The sequence below is a fragment of the Engystomops pustulosus genome, chromosome 2, assembly GCF_040894005.1.
Source record: "Engystomops pustulosus chromosome 2, aEngPut4.maternal, whole genome shotgun sequence".
In the NCBI taxonomy this organism is placed as follows: domain Eukaryota; kingdom Metazoa; phylum Chordata; class Amphibia; order Anura; family Leptodactylidae; genus Engystomops; species Engystomops pustulosus.
Genome location: NC_092412.1, coordinates 47,621,984 through 47,640,940, shown reverse-complemented (window position 1 = coordinate 47,640,940; position 18,957 = coordinate 47,621,984). Strand labels below are relative to the sequence as shown.

At 40.6% G+C, this 18,957-nt stretch overlaps 1 protein-coding gene across 3 annotated transcripts in view; it reads left to right on the top strand.

Annotated features, from left to right (window-relative positions):
* Nucleotides 1–10,910, top strand: part of LOC140117597 (phosphatidylinositol 3,4,5-trisphosphate 3-phosphatase TPTE2-like) — a 53,080-nt gene extending 42,170 nt beyond the window's left edge. For 2 of the 3 annotated variants that reach the window (XM_072134472.1, XM_072134471.1), the window contains exons 12-20: nucleotides 317–405; nucleotides 854–915; nucleotides 1,149–1,229; nucleotides 1,977–2,082; nucleotides 3,392–3,489; nucleotides 4,257–4,331; nucleotides 5,272–5,367; nucleotides 8,461–8,531; nucleotides 9,645–10,910. In XM_072134472.1, the coding sequence (XP_071990573.1) occupies nucleotides 317–405; nucleotides 854–915; nucleotides 1,149–1,229; nucleotides 1,977–2,082; nucleotides 3,392–3,489; nucleotides 4,257–4,331; nucleotides 5,272–5,367; nucleotides 8,461–8,531; nucleotides 9,645–9,744 (778 nt within the window). In that variant the 3' untranslated portion in view covers nucleotides 9,745–10,910. The remainder of the gene's footprint in view (nucleotides 1–316; nucleotides 406–853; nucleotides 916–1,148; nucleotides 1,230–1,976; nucleotides 2,083–3,391; nucleotides 3,490–4,256; nucleotides 4,332–5,271; nucleotides 5,368–8,460; nucleotides 8,532–9,644) is intronic. The other variant, XM_072134473.1, reaches the window with a different exon arrangement.
* The last annotated feature ends 8,047 nt before the right edge of the window (nucleotides 10,911–18,957 follow it).

Here is an 18,957-nt window from a genome sequence, read left to right as displayed (position 1 = left end):
CCCCAGCAGCTCCGGGACCCGGCACTTGCCCAGGTATGCCCAGTGCCGACATCGGCCCTATGAGAGATCAGTTTTCATTTTTCCACAGCTGTTCATTAAATGAATGCTGAGCTCTGATTGGTTTCCATGGGCAATTAGAACATTAGATCACTTCTGATAAATCTACTCCCATGTAAACAGATTTCTGTACTGTACTGTGCTCAGATAAGGCTGTGTATACATCCAGCACACATTGCTGCAAGAATATCCCTCAGATGAAGTCAGCTGTGAATATACACATATTCCTCAAACTAAATTCACCTTCCTTCATATTTAGGGACATGCTGAAGTTCACGGCCAGTGTACGCTCCTGGATGGCTGAAGACCCGAAGAATGTTATAGCCATTCACTGTAAAGGAGGGAAAGGTAAGAAGTAACATTATCTGTCATATTAGGAGTACTGAATCCTGTTTTATACTTTTTATATCCAGCATTTGCACATAGTCATGTTTTCTTATATGGACATGACTAGTAGTACATAAATATACTAAGCTTTGTAAAAAGTGTTAATCAAAGATCCTTCCTTCTACATTTTTTGGGGGTCGGTTGTGTTTTATGGCTTTGTAAGTTAAATAGGGTGTCCTGAGGTGGAAAAACATGGCTGCTTTCTTCCAAAAACTGGATGATGGTTTGTTCTGGTATTGGACCTCAGCCGTATAGAAATGAATGTAGTATATAAATAGTTTATAAATGAAAGGAGCTGTTTTTGGTAGTAAACAGCCATGTTTTTCAACTTTTGGACAATCCCTTGACATGTGGGAGATCCATGCATGTAAGTCATAATATACTTATTATTTAACCCTTTGTATTATAGGGAGGACCGGCACCATGGTTTGCACATATCTTGTTGACTCAGACCAGTTTGAGAGTGCAAAGGTATATAGAGTGAATGTGCATTGTACTATCCTGGGTACATACTAGGTTTATCATGGTGGGTGGTGGATGGTAATAAATGTAGGAAATCCTTCTTTGCCATAACCAGACCACTTTCCTACAAAAAACTGATTACTCCCCCGAATCCATCGTGGACACATTATCATCTCACTTTCAGGAACTAAAACACATTTCTGCCGACAGCGCCACAAATGACGTGTCATGTGTTTGTTTAGGAAAGTCTGGATTATTTTGGAGAACGCAGGACCGACACATCTGTCAGCACTAAGTTTCAAGGTGTGGAAACACCCTCCCAGGTGAGTCTTCTGGTCTTAGTTACTTTATAGGAGTGGTATGGAAGATATTATTAGTGTACATCTAAGGCTTGTTACATCCAGTCTTGTGTATTAAACAAAGAGATGTGTCTTTTGTTCTTCGCTAGACATGTCCAGATCTGGCTACATGAACACCTTGATTTTTGGACATGTTCAGCTCATACGTCAGGAAAATTCCTGGTATATGCGATGAATGTGTCCATAGACTTGTACTTGCAGATGAGGCAGCATTTCTGCCTTTCTCATCTCAATATATGTGTTGTCCAGAAGGAAACACTGGATAAAAACAATGCACTGTATCATCCTGCTTCCTGGTGGAGAGTGCAGTACACTCTCAGCGGACACCATAAGAGGCTATGGGGACGGATGCTACTGTATGGCACCCATCCCCATCCTTTGCTTATCGTACACTCTGTAACTGTCCAAATATGACCAAAAACGTCACACAATATACACTCCTCCTCTTACTTTCAGCAGAATCCGACAACGAATCCCACTGTATGAGCACACAACATGCTGGGATACGATGCTGAACTCCTTTGTAAAGATATGTCAGGAATCCTCCCAACATATCTTTACAATGGACGGCAAAAAGAAGGTATGGACGTAGCTTGTGACTACTTTTTCTGTTAGGAAAAGACTTGTTTAATATGACTGAAGTGGAAAAGTACCAGAGCTTATCCTCCGTATGAATACCATGATCTGACATGTCCCTACTTGGTATTTCAGAGTAGATATGTATGTTACTATGAAATTTTGAAGAACAAGTACGGTTTACAGATGCCACCAGAGAAATCACTCAGGATACGAAGTATTAGAATTCACTCCATTGAAGGTAACTGTGTAAAATCATGTGATAGATGACCTCCATGACAGCTGACATCATGTTATTAGGGATCATCATGTGGAGTCCTCCCAGCTGTTTTTCTGTTACTCTCTAATCCTCCATTAGTATGTCAGAGTATTAATACCAAACCACATGATGATGTAGGGTTCAAATAAGTATGCAATATGCTTCCATAAATATCAACCATGGGCTACTAGAATACAGGCAGTCCCAGGGTTACATACAAGAAAGGGTCTGTAGGTTTGTTCTTTCTTAAGTTGAATATGTATGTAAGTAGGAACTGTATATTTTACAATTGTAACCCCAGTCTAAATGTTTTTGGTCTTTTGTCATCAGAACCAGGATTAACAATAAAGCTTTATTACAGACACCATAGATAATGTTACCGCTGTTTATTGTAGCCTAAGGCAAAATGACCAAATTCAGAGGTTTGTAACTAGGGGTGGTATGTAAGTCGGGTGTTCCTAAGTAGGGGACCGCCTGTACATTATTATATGTTACTAGCTGTAGCCCCCGGCATGCCCCAAGATAGTAAATAACTACTCTTAGCTATAACAAAATAGAATGGGTTAACAAAAATATTTTATATCTATGTATCTATATGTCTATCTATCTCTCTCTGTCAGTCTGTCTCTCTTTCTGTCTCTCTCTGTCTGTCTGTTTCTCTCTTTATCTCTATACATCTTACCTCTCACATAATCTGTGTTAATGACCTGTGACAAAATAGAAGCTAAGCTATGATTGGTTCTCAACAGCCACAACAGCCATCAGACAATGGCTCCTGTATATGGCATATGAAAACTTTGACTCAAAACCGATTCTATGACCTTCCCTAAGTTACAAGGAGAAGTAATCTCAGCTTTATATATAAGATTATAGATAATAAATTATTATAAAACAACTCTGTGAAGAAAGCACACTGTGCAGAGGTTCTGTATGTGGCGAGATTTGACCCACTAAAACAATGTATTAAATGCTCAATGTACCTGTCATTTCATTAAAGATTTCACATGTCATAGTGGAAGACGTTTTCATAGGTAGAGGTTTACTTCATTAGTTAATATGCCAAACCACTTCATATTCATACATGTTCTTCATATATAACTTCAACCACAAATATTATATAAAACAAGTCAAATACATTCTGTATAAGTCTCCTTATGGCTTGTTAATATGAAACATATAACATGTAACAGTATTAGTATCATTATGATAAGGTTATTTATATCCTATGTGTTCTCATATTCCTCACAATAGTCTTCATGTTTAATTATCCACACTTTATACTTTATTATAGGAATAGGAAAAAACAATGGAAGTGATCTGAAAGTCCAGATAATAGTGAAGAAAGAATTGGTTTTCCAGTGTGTTTGTGAAACTCAACAAAAGTGCAAGGTATGAAGTGGAGGAAGGGTATGGCAGATGAGTGCAAGATGGGAAGGCAGCGACAGGGCTGCCACCCGAAATGTCAGGGCACCCGACTGGCAAATTTTGTGTGCCCCCCATGTACATTAGTTAGAAGACAAAGGTGAGACAGACAGCTATATACTGCACAAGCTTTATCTGTTTGATGCAGGATCATAAACTGGATGTAGTATAATACTGTCTCCATGTAGGTAACCCTCATAGGAGAAGATAACAGAGTCACAACAAAGAGAGATGCTACAGTTGTATGTGTAGTACAAGCACTAACTCATGGTTTTGATCGGAGGAGTCTCTTTATTCCGTTCTTCAATCTGGCCATGTCAGCTTCTTCCAGCCACAATATGTCTCTGCAAATTTAGCAACACAACATTTTAAGTTCCTTACTTATCATCATCTCCTCCACCTTCTTATCACAAGTATAATACTATTCTATTGTTCCCTTAGAGATCTCTATTAATAGCCCAAAATAGTAAAGTGAAAAACAGTAGCCAATATAGTAACAGTGCCCACGCAGTAGCCAATATAGTCACAGTGCCCCCACAGTAGCCACTAAAGTCACAGTGCATCAGAGTAGCCCGTAGTCACAGTGTTCTAGAGTAGCCAATAGAAACAGCACCCCTGTAGCCAATAGTCAAAGTACCCCCAGTAGCTAATAGTCACAAGACCACAAAGTAGCCAATAGTCACAGTGCTCCATGGTAGCCAAAAAAAAAGTAAATACTCATCTCTCTGCTGCAGGTGTCTTCATCCTTGATCCTGCCGTCAGACCTGCAGCAGCGTGATGCAACCATCGAAGGGACATACGCATCACAGGTCAAAGGCCACAATATTCTGTGCCCTAATGTCTGTGCATAACTCTCCAAAATAAAATGCACAGTAATAGTCTGCAGTGCCAGTATTCACAAAATGATATTTCTCTAGAACCACCAAAATAAGGCAAACCCGCTGAGTAATGCTGGAATATCTCCATAATTGTTCCATGGGCTATCACATAATAATTATCACAAAATTATCACTGAGCTAAAAAAAAACGGCATTGATACTTCAGGCGTTATTCGGGATTGATACAGTTTGAAAAAAAAAAAGCAGGATATGATCAAAAATAGCAGGGGAAATCTACTTACCTCTCTCATCTGCTGCGTTCTCTGTTTGTACACATGCTGCGCCAGTGACGTTACATTGATGACACAACCCCATTGGCAGTAACCCGGCATGGGCCAGTGACAGGCTGTAATGGTCATGTACCATCAATGTGTCCTGTGTACATAGAATACACCACAGAGCCCAGGGGAGACACAAGTAGAACTTATTTGGTATATTAGATCAGCCTCTAGTCAATGCTCCAAAATGTATTAATCTCAAATGACCCTTTTAGATATATGGTAAATTACACAGCACACACATGAGGCCCAGGCAGAGGAAGAGGATAAAGCTCATTACTGTTACACCGGAGGCCAGGACTGGTGGATAGGGCCTCAATTCTAATAGATAAGGCTCCTTTCTCTGTTTAGAAGATGTACTAAAATATATGTATTTGGAGGGCCCACTGAAGGATCACTCCAGGGTCTGGGTCCCTCCTTCATTATGAATACAAGCCGGCCCCTGACTAGATTCTCAGTATCCCCCCCTGATGGCGGCCCTGGAGAGTGGCATACTAGATTAGTGAGAGAGGTGAGGTGGTGGTGTTATGTGTCTATGTACACAGCAATAAAATATGATTAAGATTTATTTAGGATTTTTATTTCTTCCTCAGTTGTTTTCTGATGCTGGAAACAATTCAGTAGTTATCAGCTTGGAGGACTGTCCCTTCATCTCCGGAGATGTCAAAGTCAGATTTGAATCTAGTGCTGTAAGTAGATGTACACATACTGTATATACGGTATACCTTATATTTTGTGTCATTTACACTAGCATTGATTAACTGTAGTAATCTTCCTTATCATTACAATAACACAAACACACATATAAATATACATACAATATAAATGTATATATATATACACGTATGAAAGGGAACCTGTTGCCAGAGACCTCATTTTGACTAAAGACAGGTTGCAGAAGCCCATTACAGTAAGCATTTGCATTACATTATAATTGTGTGCAATAACTTACTTGCCAACCTGACAGAATCCTCTGTATAGTCATAGGGTCGGGCTTTGGTTTTGATGCGTTTCAAAAAACAACATGTGCCTTGTCTGTGTTACTCCCTTCTCTGCTCTCAGCCTCCACCTCTGTGCTCCTTTATACCTCCTCCCCCCTGCTCCTTCACAGAGGTCACAGCCTGGTGAACCGAGTGGGGGGAGGGAGGAGCTGTACAGGAGCACAAAGGTAGGGGCTGAGAGTTGAGGACTTAGCACTTGTTGTTTTTTCTGAAATGCATCCAAACCAAAGCCAGACCCCCGGGACTACACAGAGGGTTCTGTCAGGGTGCAAGGTAAGTTATAACACACAATTATATTCTAAGGCAAATGCTTAGAGAAATCAAAAAAACATAGTTGCACTCCAGCTGTAATGAGCTTCTGTAATGAGCTTCTGCCATCGGTCAAACACTAATCCTCTATCATTTCGTGAATTTATATCACATTATTAAGTGGTCATATGGGTATTGCCTCTGTACCATGGCCCATACACTACATCGGGGATAGAGCTCCACACAACATAGTTATGTATGATGTTAGCACTCCCTATAAGACTACAGCACGGTCCTGAAAACATGATTACCGGTAGGCCAATGCAGGGACTACTAGCATCATATATGTGGTGTGTGGAGTCCCACCTCAGAGATAGTGTTCAGTTCTTGAAATGCAGCATGTCTTTAGTGAAAATGAGGTACTTTGTGGCAGGTTCCCTTTAAACACATACGTTGTACTAATATAATATGATGAAATGTGGCTCATAGACCATGTAGGCTTTGCTATAGAGCTTTTACTTTGTAATGGATTTGTTTCTTTGTATTTGTGTTGTGGGTGATCCCCTACAAATGCAAAAATATAGCTCAGAAAATCCCATATAGATGAAAATGATTGTTTTGCTCTACAGTTATTTCCATACATCTTCTTTGTACCGTATTGATGATACAACTAACTACATCTCATCTCAGGCCACCTCCACTCGGTGTGACTCGGCTATATGTATTTGGATGCTCATTTTGAGGGGACATATCACCTGCCCCTATGCACCAGATGCTTCGAGTCTACAACCTATTTATATACCTCTTCTATCTGCTGTCACCCTAATTTTTAATTTCATTGAACACTTTCAGTGAATGAAGGTGCACAAGAGGCATAACAGGGGGAAAAGGCTGTGGTTACACCAAGGCCCAGGACCCTAAGAGGTCCTAAAAAGTGTTGCTTTCCCACGCAAAGAGATAGTACTTTAATATTGCGTTATAGCAGGAGGATGTGATGATGATGTGCCTTTTCTATGATTGACTTAGAGGACTTTGACTGTTTGGAGAAAATATTTCAATACAAAACACAAATGTATGACTTCCAATATACAATACAATATACAAAACAGATCTGGCGGCATATTTTTCGTGTATGGACAAGGTTGTAGGACAAGATCTGTCAGAAGATGAACATTTTATGGTAGTGTCACAAATACATAATAAAAATAATAATTATGTTTCAATTAAGTTTATTGGATCAAAATAGACAAAAAAGGTATAAAATATTACAACATAAACATGTCAATACACAAGGGTAGATAAGTACAATTTCGATTCTGTAGTAGATGTTGTAATTTAAGGGAGGGTCTACATGTTCCATCCTTAGCTCCATTTTATGGTCCTGAATGAGTTAGAATCACGGAAGAATACTTGCCCCCTATGGAGTCAGGTGTACCCCATAGCTAAACCGTGAGGTAACAGATTTGTGAATGGGCAGTGGAGGGTAAACCCGTATATTAAGTTTGAGGAAAGGATTCCAGGTCGGCTGTGGATTTGATGGGTCCAGATGTCGGGTGTCCTTTCCTCATACTGTGGACTGAGTAGGTATCTTGCGGGATACCAGGGACGTTGTTAAGCCCTAATGACTTTATATCATGTGGTATTTTGGCATTAAAACATATCCCCCTGGTATCCATGTAGTTATCAAAAAGATAATCAACCAAAAGCATCAGAAATGTACTAAATCAATAGAGTATGGAGAAAGAATTACACAAAGGGAGGGAAGGGAAGTCACGGAAATCAAGGGGTAAGAAACAGAGTTAGGTGCATGGGAATAAAAATAATAATTAGAGGGGCAAATACTTTTTACAGCATGACACGTGCAATATTATATCACATGCAGTATGACTACCTTTGGGATCACAGCTTGTTTCACACTGTAATGGATGGCACTGGAGAAGCCTCTGATCCCAACTGTTGATGATATCATTACGGATAACTACTGCATCCATTATTAGATAACTTCTAGAGATGAGAGAGCACTAAAATGCTCGGGTACTCGTTACTCGAATCAAACTTTTTCCAATGCTAGAGTGCTCGTTTCGAATAACGAACCCCATTGAAGTCAATGGGAGACTCGAGCATTTTTCAAGGGGACCAATAAAATGTGTTATTTTATTGAGAAATAAGGAAGTCACTCCTGTTTCTTAGTTTTTTTTATTCAATGGAATATTCGTGGAACTTCAAAAAGGAGACGGAACATGTTCCATGAAGGTGTTCATCACAATAGTATGTGAAGAACAATATGTGTGAAGAACACATTGCAGATGTTTCCATACATCTGCTAACTTATCAGAAGACATTGACTGATGGTGTATTGACAATAAATGATCCTTAAGTAAAAGCTCGTTCTCGAACAGGCAAAATACTCGTCCGAGCAACGAGCCGTTTCGAGTACGCTAATGCTCGAACGAGCATCAAGCTCGGACGAGTATGCTCACTCATCTCTAATAACTTCCATCATTTTATTGATTCATGCTCTATTTTCTTTAGGGTCTACCAAAGGGCTATGATGACTGTCCATTTTACTTCTGGTTTAATACTTCATTCATAGAAAGTAACAGGTAAGGAATTTATGTTAGCCTTCACATTACCACCATGAGATGTTTCACAGTGAAAGTGCATTATTTTATAATACTGGTAACACCAAAATTGTTTTTGGCTGCAATCACAAACCTCTATTGCCTAATTCCCAAGTAAGGAAGGATCAACATTTAAAAGGTATTGTCCTATTAAAGACATTTATACCCTGTCCTGTGAGCACCAGATTTGGGGACTGGAAGGCCCTCAGAAACCTCTGTGGGAATGAAGCACCAGCGTGACCTCAAAGAAGAGATCCCCACAGTAGTGAGTGTAGCACTGGTCATGCCTACTGGTGCTCCATTTCCCAGGAGCTATCCCCCAATCTCCCGATCACAATTCTCACTGTTCTTCTGATTGCTGGGATTGCCATTGGCCAAACACTATGGGGCACATTTACTAAGGGTCTGCGGACCACATTTCCATCGGGTTTCCCGCGATTTTCCGATTTGCGCCACATTCAACAGGGGTTTTTGGCGCGCGCAATCGGATTTTGGAGCAATCTTGACGACTTTCATGCAACACAAATCGGGGGCGTGGCCGTTGGATAACCTGACTGATTCGGACTGAGCGCAGGATTGTGTCGCAAGACATGCACTCACATACACCAGGAAGAAGGTAAACTTCATCCTCTTTGGTCAATGCACCTCGGGGATCGCGCAGGACCCGGGTAAGTAAATGTGCCCCTATTTCTCTATCATTTAGTGGATTTACATCACATTATTAAGTGGTCATATGGGAACTGCCTCTGTACCATGGCCCATATACTACATCGTATGTTAGAGCTCCACGGACCATAGTTATGTATCGTGCTAGGACTCCCTATATCTCCATGAGACTACAGCACGGTCCCGAAAACACAATTACCTGTGGTAGGCCGACGCAGGGACTCCTAGCATCATACTTGGTGTGTGGAGTCCCATCTCAGAGATGGTGTTCAGTCCGTGTAATGCGGCCACGAAATGATCTGTGACTCAAAGACCAAATCCAGTTGTGTTCCTAATAGTATACTGTAGTCTGCTAATTAAGACTTCTTGTCACAATGCTTCCATAGTTTTGGGGTTGTCTTTGCACTTATTGCTTATCTTTTTTTTTAGGCTTTATCTTTCAAGAAACGAGTTGGACAACCCTCACAAGGACAAATCTGGAAAGCTCTACAGTGATGCTTTTGCCGTGGAATTAAACTTTGAATCTTGACAAATTGTCACGTTCCAGACATCTGCACCATACTGTGATATGTACTGGAGAGTCTGAAGCGCATTGAAGTGCCATATTTTTTATAATTTTTTTAAAAACTTTTTATACAGCTGTTAATATGTATATAGTACAAATATTGTATTGATCGCTGCATGTGTGATATTTTGTCTTTTGAACTTTGGTTAGATATTATATTGAGGTTGTGTTGATGATGTACACATATAGCATTTGTTTTTAGCTAGGCCAATGCAGTATAGTGCAGTTTTTTAACACTGCTCTGTGTTTTTGTCACTCTTGTAGTAAGAATGCCTCGGAAGTGTTAGACCCTTACACTATGTCGTTGATCACTACTTGTTAATAGGCAAAACAATCTGAGAGGTACGTACGTAAGGTCAGGGGAGTTTAGACTGTATTCAGACATTATGGGACACATTTACTAAAAACAGTGCAAACTGCACTTTGTAGAGTGCAGAGGGCGCCAGATTCAGGATTTGTGGCGCACATTCTTCATTAATCTGGCGCCCCCTGCACTGCTCCGACAGAGTGCACCACTCTTTTTGGTTTAACATGGGGCATGCAACACATTTCTCTCGGGCTTTGCACGGTCCGACTGTGCACTGGAACGCCCATTTAAGTGACGAAATTTGTTTTGCGAGAAGAATAATGCAGCCGTGACACAGAGACACTTTTTAAATACCTGTGCAAGCAGTTAGCACATGAAAGAACTTGCAAAGTCCGACAGAAAAATTGTGCAAACACCTTAGTAAATGTGCTGTCCTCAGTTTCCTTAAAGGGTCATCAGGAACCTTTTTTCTGGCTCCCCCATGTCCCCATACAGAATTCTCTATGGGGACATGGGGGAGCCAGAAAAAGGTCTCCTGATGACAGGTTCCCTTTAACCTGATGCCTTCTGAAAAAGTTACATGACATTTTTGTGGAAAGTACTGGAATTTATTATTGTAGTGGCAAGAAAAGCACAAATACTGCTTAAAAACCAGATAAAGCATCCCCCTGATAGACAGTAACACTAAAGAACAGGTTCTGTTCCATAAATCACTCCAGTTTCTCTTTTTATTTAATTTATTATTCGTTACAGCACATGTACAGAAATATATGAAATTTGTGATATATCTTTCGAAACTATATTAAAATGCTATCATTTGCCGTAGAAATGCAGTCTTACCTGATTGTTCTGAAGGAGGGGTTGCTTGTCCACCAGTTTTCTGCTGGACAAGCCTTGAAATAGTTACAATTCCTGGCACAAAGCCAGGAATTGTGACTTTTTCCATCCCTTACACCACATCTATGGAAAGTGGGAGTGGGATGGACTGTCCTGGACGTGAAGCTAAAGCGCAATTTTGGCACAGGTTATAGTGCAGGACCTGGCGTAAAAAAGGCTCTATGAATGCCACCCGTCAGATATATCAGAAGGCTGGCGCCTCTAAATATATTTGCAGCCGGCAGTAGGAGCATGGTTTACATCTAGCGCTGGTGCATGGTTCTAAAAGTGATAATTTCCTCCATGGAGCCATAGAGAGAGAGAAATAAGAAAACAGCAGGGGCAGAGGCCCGAGTGACCCTGTGACAAAATGTTAGCTCCGGCCGAGATAACTAATAATGGCTGTTAAAATTTAACTATCTCCTATACCCAGTTACATGAGGAAGGGGAAGGCTGACAAACAAAAAAATAGCCAAAAGACCAAAAGCATAAATCAAAGTTAAGAAAATGGAAGTAAATAGGAGTAAACATGCCATCTTATTGTATGTTCCCGTGGCAGTATTTGGTGGAAAATAGGGGTCACTCACCAGAACTTTGTCCATGTCAAATACAGAGCTGAAAACCGCTGTCAACACAGATTGGATGGATTCCGCTTGAAATATACACATTGGGGCAGATTTACTTACCCGGTCCGTTCACGATCCAGCGGCGCGTTCTCTGCGCTGGATTCGGGTCCGGCCGGGATTCATCAAGGTAGTAACTCCACCGTCCACCAGGTGGCGCTGCTACGCTGAAAAGCATCTGAACGGACTGGAGTTCACCGGGCCGGACCAAGTGAAGGTAAGCGCGTCCCAAGCGACACATTTCTTTTTTTAAATGCGGCGGTTTTTCCGAAAATAAATGTGGGGCCCCAAAATAAAACTATTTTATGAACAGTTACAGTCAGTAAGGGGCTCCTTTACCCCTGCACAATAATAACACTTTGTAGTTACACACAGTAATAGGTAAGCATCTAATATGGGACTGGTAGGAGGAGAATGTTATAGGAGATAGAGAGATGGAAGATAGAAGATAAATATGAAAGATGATATAGATTTATAGATAAATTATAGATGCAGAAATATAAAGTAGATTATATATAGATAGGTAGATAGAGGATAGATATTAGAAATATAGTAGAAGAGAGATAGGAGATTGATTGATTGATAGATAGATAGATAGAGAATAGCTAGGAGATAGGTAGATAGATATATAGATAGGAAATAGACAAATTATAGGAGATAGATAACTAGACAAATAGATGATAAGCATCTTCAACCAGGCATTCAACCAAGGGGTATTAAAAGAGCAATGCATCCTCTGCCCACAAAAGTCCACATGCAAGAGGTCCGTTTAGGACAGGGGCCCTGGGCAAATGCCCAGTTTGCCACCCCCTATCGCTGGCCCTGTCAACATAATTAAATCCTTTAATAAAAAAATTGCATTTCTGACTGACTCTCACAGGGCTTAGTCTCATTTTTGGTGTGTGGGAGGAAACCAAATACTAACTCCATTCAGATGCCAGGATCATAGGTAACTGAATCTTAGGAATAGGTATAATGGATGTCAAGGATGTAGACTTGCTTGGAGACACAGGGGACCGAGTATGCAAACTACGACCGTTGCCGTCAGGTCTTGGCTTTCAGGTCTAAGGCTGGTCATGACTAACCCCAGTAATGGTAAATATATGACTTTTAACAGCATTGAACACTAATGCGGATCCCTTATTGCACCCACATACTACAACCACCAAACCTGTGTCTGTAAAACGTTCTGTTTATGTTGAATTCTTCGTGTATTTCTCATCAATTGTGCAAAACTGAATTTTGTTTTGGTCTTTGAAGAAGTCATAATCTGTGTCTCCACATACAATTCCAATATGTCATCTTTTCAGGAAATATGATTGTCGTCAAAGCATTCTAACATGACAAGGTCTTGTGAAAAACCTTAGTTACAGCATTTTTCAAGGCCCGACAAAGGCTCAACCTTCCTCAAGGCAATTGTTCTTGTTTATTGGTGAGAAGACTCCAGGGCAGTGCAATGTGCATGAGGCTGATTTATGTAATGTTATGAACCTAATGGAGCAGCGAGGCGTCAATAATCGTCTACAGTTTCCATATGAAGCAGCACGCTATATGACAAATGCTCTATAAATGTCAAGCTACAACAGAGACTGTACATATAATGGGCTATTGTGAGTCAGTAATAATGCTGTATAAAGTGCAGATGTAGCAGGGGTACCCAGGCCTGGTGCGAGGTGGGTCCACTCTGCCCTGCAAAAATACAACCGGGGCGGATGAAGACCGCCATGGGCTCTGGGCTGTATGAATATTATAGCCCCTCCAAGTATGGAATTCACTTCCTACATATGATACTAGGACAGTGGTGGCGAACCTATGGCACAGGTGCCAGAGGTGGCACTCAGAGCCCTCTATATGGGCACCCTTGCCATCACCCCAGGGCAGGGTTCGCCAGACAGGACTCAAGTCCTCTTGCAGTCCCAGGCAGCCCAAGACCCTAAAAGGAAGATACACTGGTAATCCAAACTACTTCTCCTTCTTTCTACCATATTGGTGTCCTCAGATGCCTATACAATTTAAACCTGTGAAAGAGCAGCGAGTAATAAGTTACTGCATAAATTGTCGCACTGGCACCTGGGTTTTGGTTGTAGTTTGGGCACCCGGTGTATAAAAGGTTTGCCATCACTGTACTAGAATCAGGTTTCTTGGGGAATGGAGGATGTGACCCTTCTGCCTGCTTTCTATCTGTAGTTTCAGGACATTTGGATAATGTTGATAATTGCTCAAAGTGACTAAGCTTTTTCAGTCCTTTGTGTATAATGTCTTAGCTGTGGACAAGTTAAGAAGCCTAAAGGCTGGGGACTCCATCAAATACACATGGATGTGATGGGGGTTACAACGCAGTACACTAGGAGCAAAATCAGTGTCCCTTACGTAGAAAGTAGTTAATTTGCATACAACTCAAAAAATGGACTTATTCTTTATGAAGATAAATGTAAGTGGGTGTAAATGAAATGCAGGAGGGGGGTCTCTGTAACATGATGGCAATAGTTACGTAATCACTAGGAGTGGGGTTAGACCCTTTAACATTTTATGAAATCAGTCCATATCCACTGAATTTCACAGGGTTTGAGCCATTGCCCACTCACAACTCTGTTTGGTCCGATGGCAGGTATTGTGGGGAATATAGATCAGGCTGCTTGTTCATGTATATAAAGAAATCATGGAATTGACCCAATTATCTGCCATGTGTAACAGCCGAAATATTTACCAAACTCATCAGCCTCATTAGTGCAGACTCAGTGCGGATCCATAGTGCGCGTTCACATGATGCGTCACGTTTTTGACGCATTCAAAAGGTTTTAGCCTTGATCACATGCTAAGGTTACATTGCGTTTCAACTGCATTTGCTAAACGCCATGTAACCTTAGCATGTGATTAAGGCTTTTGATTGTGTCAAAAACGCATAAAAAAACGCGACCCAATGCATCGTGTGAACGTGCCCATAGACTTCTATTGAAAAAAATAGTACAGGTTTCAAAATGTTTTCCACGGACAATGGAAAAAAAAAGCCAATGTAAAAACACCCATAGAAATCAAGGGCTCAGTAAAGTATCCGTGAAAATCACTGAACCACGGATGTGAAAAACAACGCCAGAGTGTTCAAAGGGTAAAACTTTAAGAATTTTGTAACAACAACACATTTTGGTTCTTATGGCACCGTAGCTGTTGAATTATATGAAAATGGGTAGAAATTAGAAATTAAAAAAATGAGAGTCCATCATGCTGAACATCATAGGCAGTATGTATTATATTGGTTGTATACATGGCCTGTAGAGAGGAGACATAAGTTTCTACCAGAGAAAAGGAAAGGAACCGAACCAGACTGGACCCAAGAACTCACTGTATGAATGGAGGATATCTATGATATATCTGTGTCTTCTGGGTGAGTAGTGTTTATACAGTCACTGATGTTACAGTACACAAATAGGCCAGAACTAAATGTTCTCCCAGAATATGACTTAAGCATTGGGCTGGAAAACGCACAGGTCCAGAGACTAGAAGGATCTGGATGTGACCCTTCTGCCTGCTTTCTATCTGTAGTTTCAGGACATTTGGATAATGTTGATAATTGCTCAAAGTGACTAAGCTTTTTCAGTCCTTTGTGTATAATGTCTTAGCTGTGGACAAGTTAAGAAGCCTAAAGGCTGGGGACTCCATCAAATACACATGGATGTGATGGGGGTTACAACGCAGTACACTAGGAGCAAAATCAGTGTCCCTTACGTAGAAAGTAGTTAATTTGCATACAACTCAAAAAATGGACTTATTCTTTATGAAGATAAATGTAAGTGGGTGTAAATGAAATGCAGGAGGGGGGTCTCTGTAACATGATGGCAATAGTTACGTAATCACTAGGAGTGGGGTTAGACCCTTTAACATTTTATGAAATCAGTCCATATCCACTGAATTTCACAGGGTTTGAGCCATTGCCCACTCACAACTCTGTTTGGTCCGATGGCAGGTATTGTGGGGAATATAGATCAGGCTGCTTGTTCATGTATATAAAGAAATCATGGAATTGACCCAATTATCTGCCATGTGTAACAGCCGAAATATTTACCAAACTCATCAGCCTCATTAGTGCAGACTCAGTGCGGATCCATAGTGCGCGTTCACATGATGCGTCACGTTTTTGACGCATTCAAAAGGTTTTAGCCTTGATCACATGCTAAGGTTACATTGCGTTTCAACTGCATTTGCTAAACGCCATGTAACCTTAGCATGTGATTAAGGCTTTTGATTGTGTCAAAAACGCATAAAAAAACGCGACCCAATGCATCGTGTGAACGTGCCCATAGACTTCTATTGAAAAAAATAGTACAGGTTTCAAAATGTTTTCCACGGACAATGGAAAAAAAAAGCCAATGTAAAAACACCCATAGAAATCAAGGGCTCAGTAAAGTATCCGTGAAAATCACTGAACCACGGATGTGAAAAACAACGCCAGAGTGTTCAAAGGGTAAAACTTTAAGAATTTTGTAACAACAACACATTTTGGTTCTTATGGCACCGTAGCTGTTGAATTATATGAAAATGGGTAGAAATTAGAAATTAAAAAAATGAGAGTCCATCATGCTGAACATCATAGGCAGTATGTATTATATTGGTTGTATACATGGCCTGTAGAGAGGAGACATAAGTTTCTACCAGAGAAAAGGAAAGGAACCGAACCAGACTGGACCCAAGAACTCACTGTATGAATGGAGGATATCTATGATATATCTGTGTCTTCTGGGTGAGTAGTGTTTATACAGTCACTGATGTTACAGTACACAAATAGGCCAGAACTAAATGTTCTCCCAGAATATGACTTAAGCATTGGGCTGGAAAACGCACAGGTCCAGAGACTAGAAGGATCTGGTTTGTATATACAAGTGCTGAGCAAACACTGTAATCAGACATTGGTTGCTGTATCTGAAATGTTCTAGCTGATTCTTGCTAATAAAATTACAGCAAACTGAAATCAGGACAGGGTGTTCTCCGGGAAAGACAAACCTGTATTTATACCTGGGCGGCACATTGCAGTCCGGAGCCAAGGAGCAGATGTGACTCCTGATCATTAGGGGGAATTATTGAGGACTGAGCACATTTATAGCTTCTTGTACATGATCCGCCATTGGTGACTTTAATACGACGGCTTTTAAAGCTAATTTGCAGAAAAGCTGTTTTCTTTTGTAAGACTTTTTTTTATTACAGACTACCCCCCCCCTAAAAATATAATTTCCAATTAATGCAATTGTAGAGCTTTTTCAATATCATAATGGTTTCAATGCAAAATGTGCATTACGCTTTACACACTAGATGGTTTATGAACAAGGTTTCAATGTGAAAAAGCCGTTGAACTTGCACGCAGCATGTTATAGAGCAGGAGGAGCTGAGCAGATTGTGCACACAGGCGGTCCCCTACTTAAGAACACTCGTCTTACATATGACCCCTAGTTACAAACGGACCACTGGATATTGGTAATTTATTGTACTTTAGTCCTAGGCTACAATGATCAGCTGTAACAGTTATTAATTGTGTCTGTAATGAAGATTTATTGTTAATCCTGATTCTTATGACAACCCAACATTTTTAAAATCCAATTGTCACAGAGACCAAAAAAGTTCTGGCTGGGATTACAATGATAAAATATACAGTTCCGACTTACATACAAATTCAACTTGAGAAAAAACCTACAGACCCTATCTTGTATGTAACCCGGGGACTGCCTGTTGTGTCCTATCTGCAGGGAGCATGTTATAGAGCAGGATGAGCTAGGCAGATTGTACAGTGTCCAATCTGCAGGCAGCATGTTGTAGAGCAGGTTGAGCTGAGCAGAATGTTTATAGTCTACTGTTAGCAGACAGCATGTTATACAGCAGAAGGAAGTGCAGATTGTACATAGTGGCCCACATTTATTAAAGCCCATGTACCAATTTTTTGTCTAACTTTGCACATTCTTTACAGTGCAAACTGGTTGCACATGTATTTATAAAGTGTCCACAACACACTTTTGATGTGGCTGCACTACACCTGATGCAACACAAAATTCTGCACATAAAGGGGTGTTCCGGTGCAGTCAGACCGTGTGACACATTTATCATGCAGAGTCGGACAGAAATGTGTATATATGTTGAAGGTGCACCAATAAAGTTGGTGCACTCTGTCGGAGCAGAACAAGGGGCGACAGATTCATGAAGAATGGGCGCCACAATTCATGAATCTGGCGCCCCCTGCACACTACACAGGTAAACTGCACATACGGTAGTACAGTTTGCACTTTCTGATAAATGTTGGCCATTGCAGTTTGTGCAAGTGGCGCACATTGATCACAACTAATGCAGTCTGTACTATGCACAGTTTGCCTGTGTAGTGTGCTGCATGCGGCAGATTACACGCTCTTCATAAATCTGGCTCAGGAAGTGCACTTTGTTCATGTTATAGAGCAGGAGGAACAGTGAAGAATGTACATAGTGCAGGCAACATGTTATAGAGCAGGAGGAACTGATCATTCTGTTTATAGTCTTGTATGTCCAGAAAGCATTTTATAGAGCAGGATGAGCAGGGTAGATTGTATATAATGTCCTATTGGCATGCAGCATGTTATATAGCAGGAGGAGCTGTGAAGAACGTACATAATGCAGGCAACATGTTATAGAGCAGGAGGAACTGATCATTCTGTTTATACTCTTTTATGTGTAGAAAGCATTTTATAGAACAGGATGAGATGGGTAGATTGTATATAATGTCCTACTGGCATGCAGCATCTTTCTTCATCATATTGGAATGATTCGGGAGATCCCAGACATATAAAGATCTTGTCAGGAACAGAAGATTTGGTGATGATTGTCCTCCCCCAATTTAAAAACAAGTCCGAGCATGTTACAAAGCACAAATCCACTTCTATGTATCCTCATATGATACATGGAAGATAACAGTCATTGGGTCTTATCTAGACAACTATTTTGCAAGCAATGGTGAATAGATGCAATTGTAGATATTAGGCAACAAGGATGAGGTCAAGGGTCAATTAGTTGCTGGGCTCTGTTACTCAAACAGTATTAAGCCGGCCATTCAGCAGATACATGTAGCAAGTCACTGATTGATACCAAACATGAGATAATAGACCTCAACATCTCCTCCAACCCTTCCCCTCATACATTCAATCCAATTGTTAACCCCCCTATCAATCCGCTCAAAATTTTCCAAAATTATAAAGTAAAAGCCAACTGCTTGTGCTTATTTATAAGTCTGTGCTTATTTATAACTAAAACATATTACAATTAATCCTAGGCATAAGTATTTAGACTTTGAGATGTTTCTACACTTTGAATAAAGTCCATAAATTAAGTGGATTGGGCATGACCTGGAAAGACAACTCCCTGTCT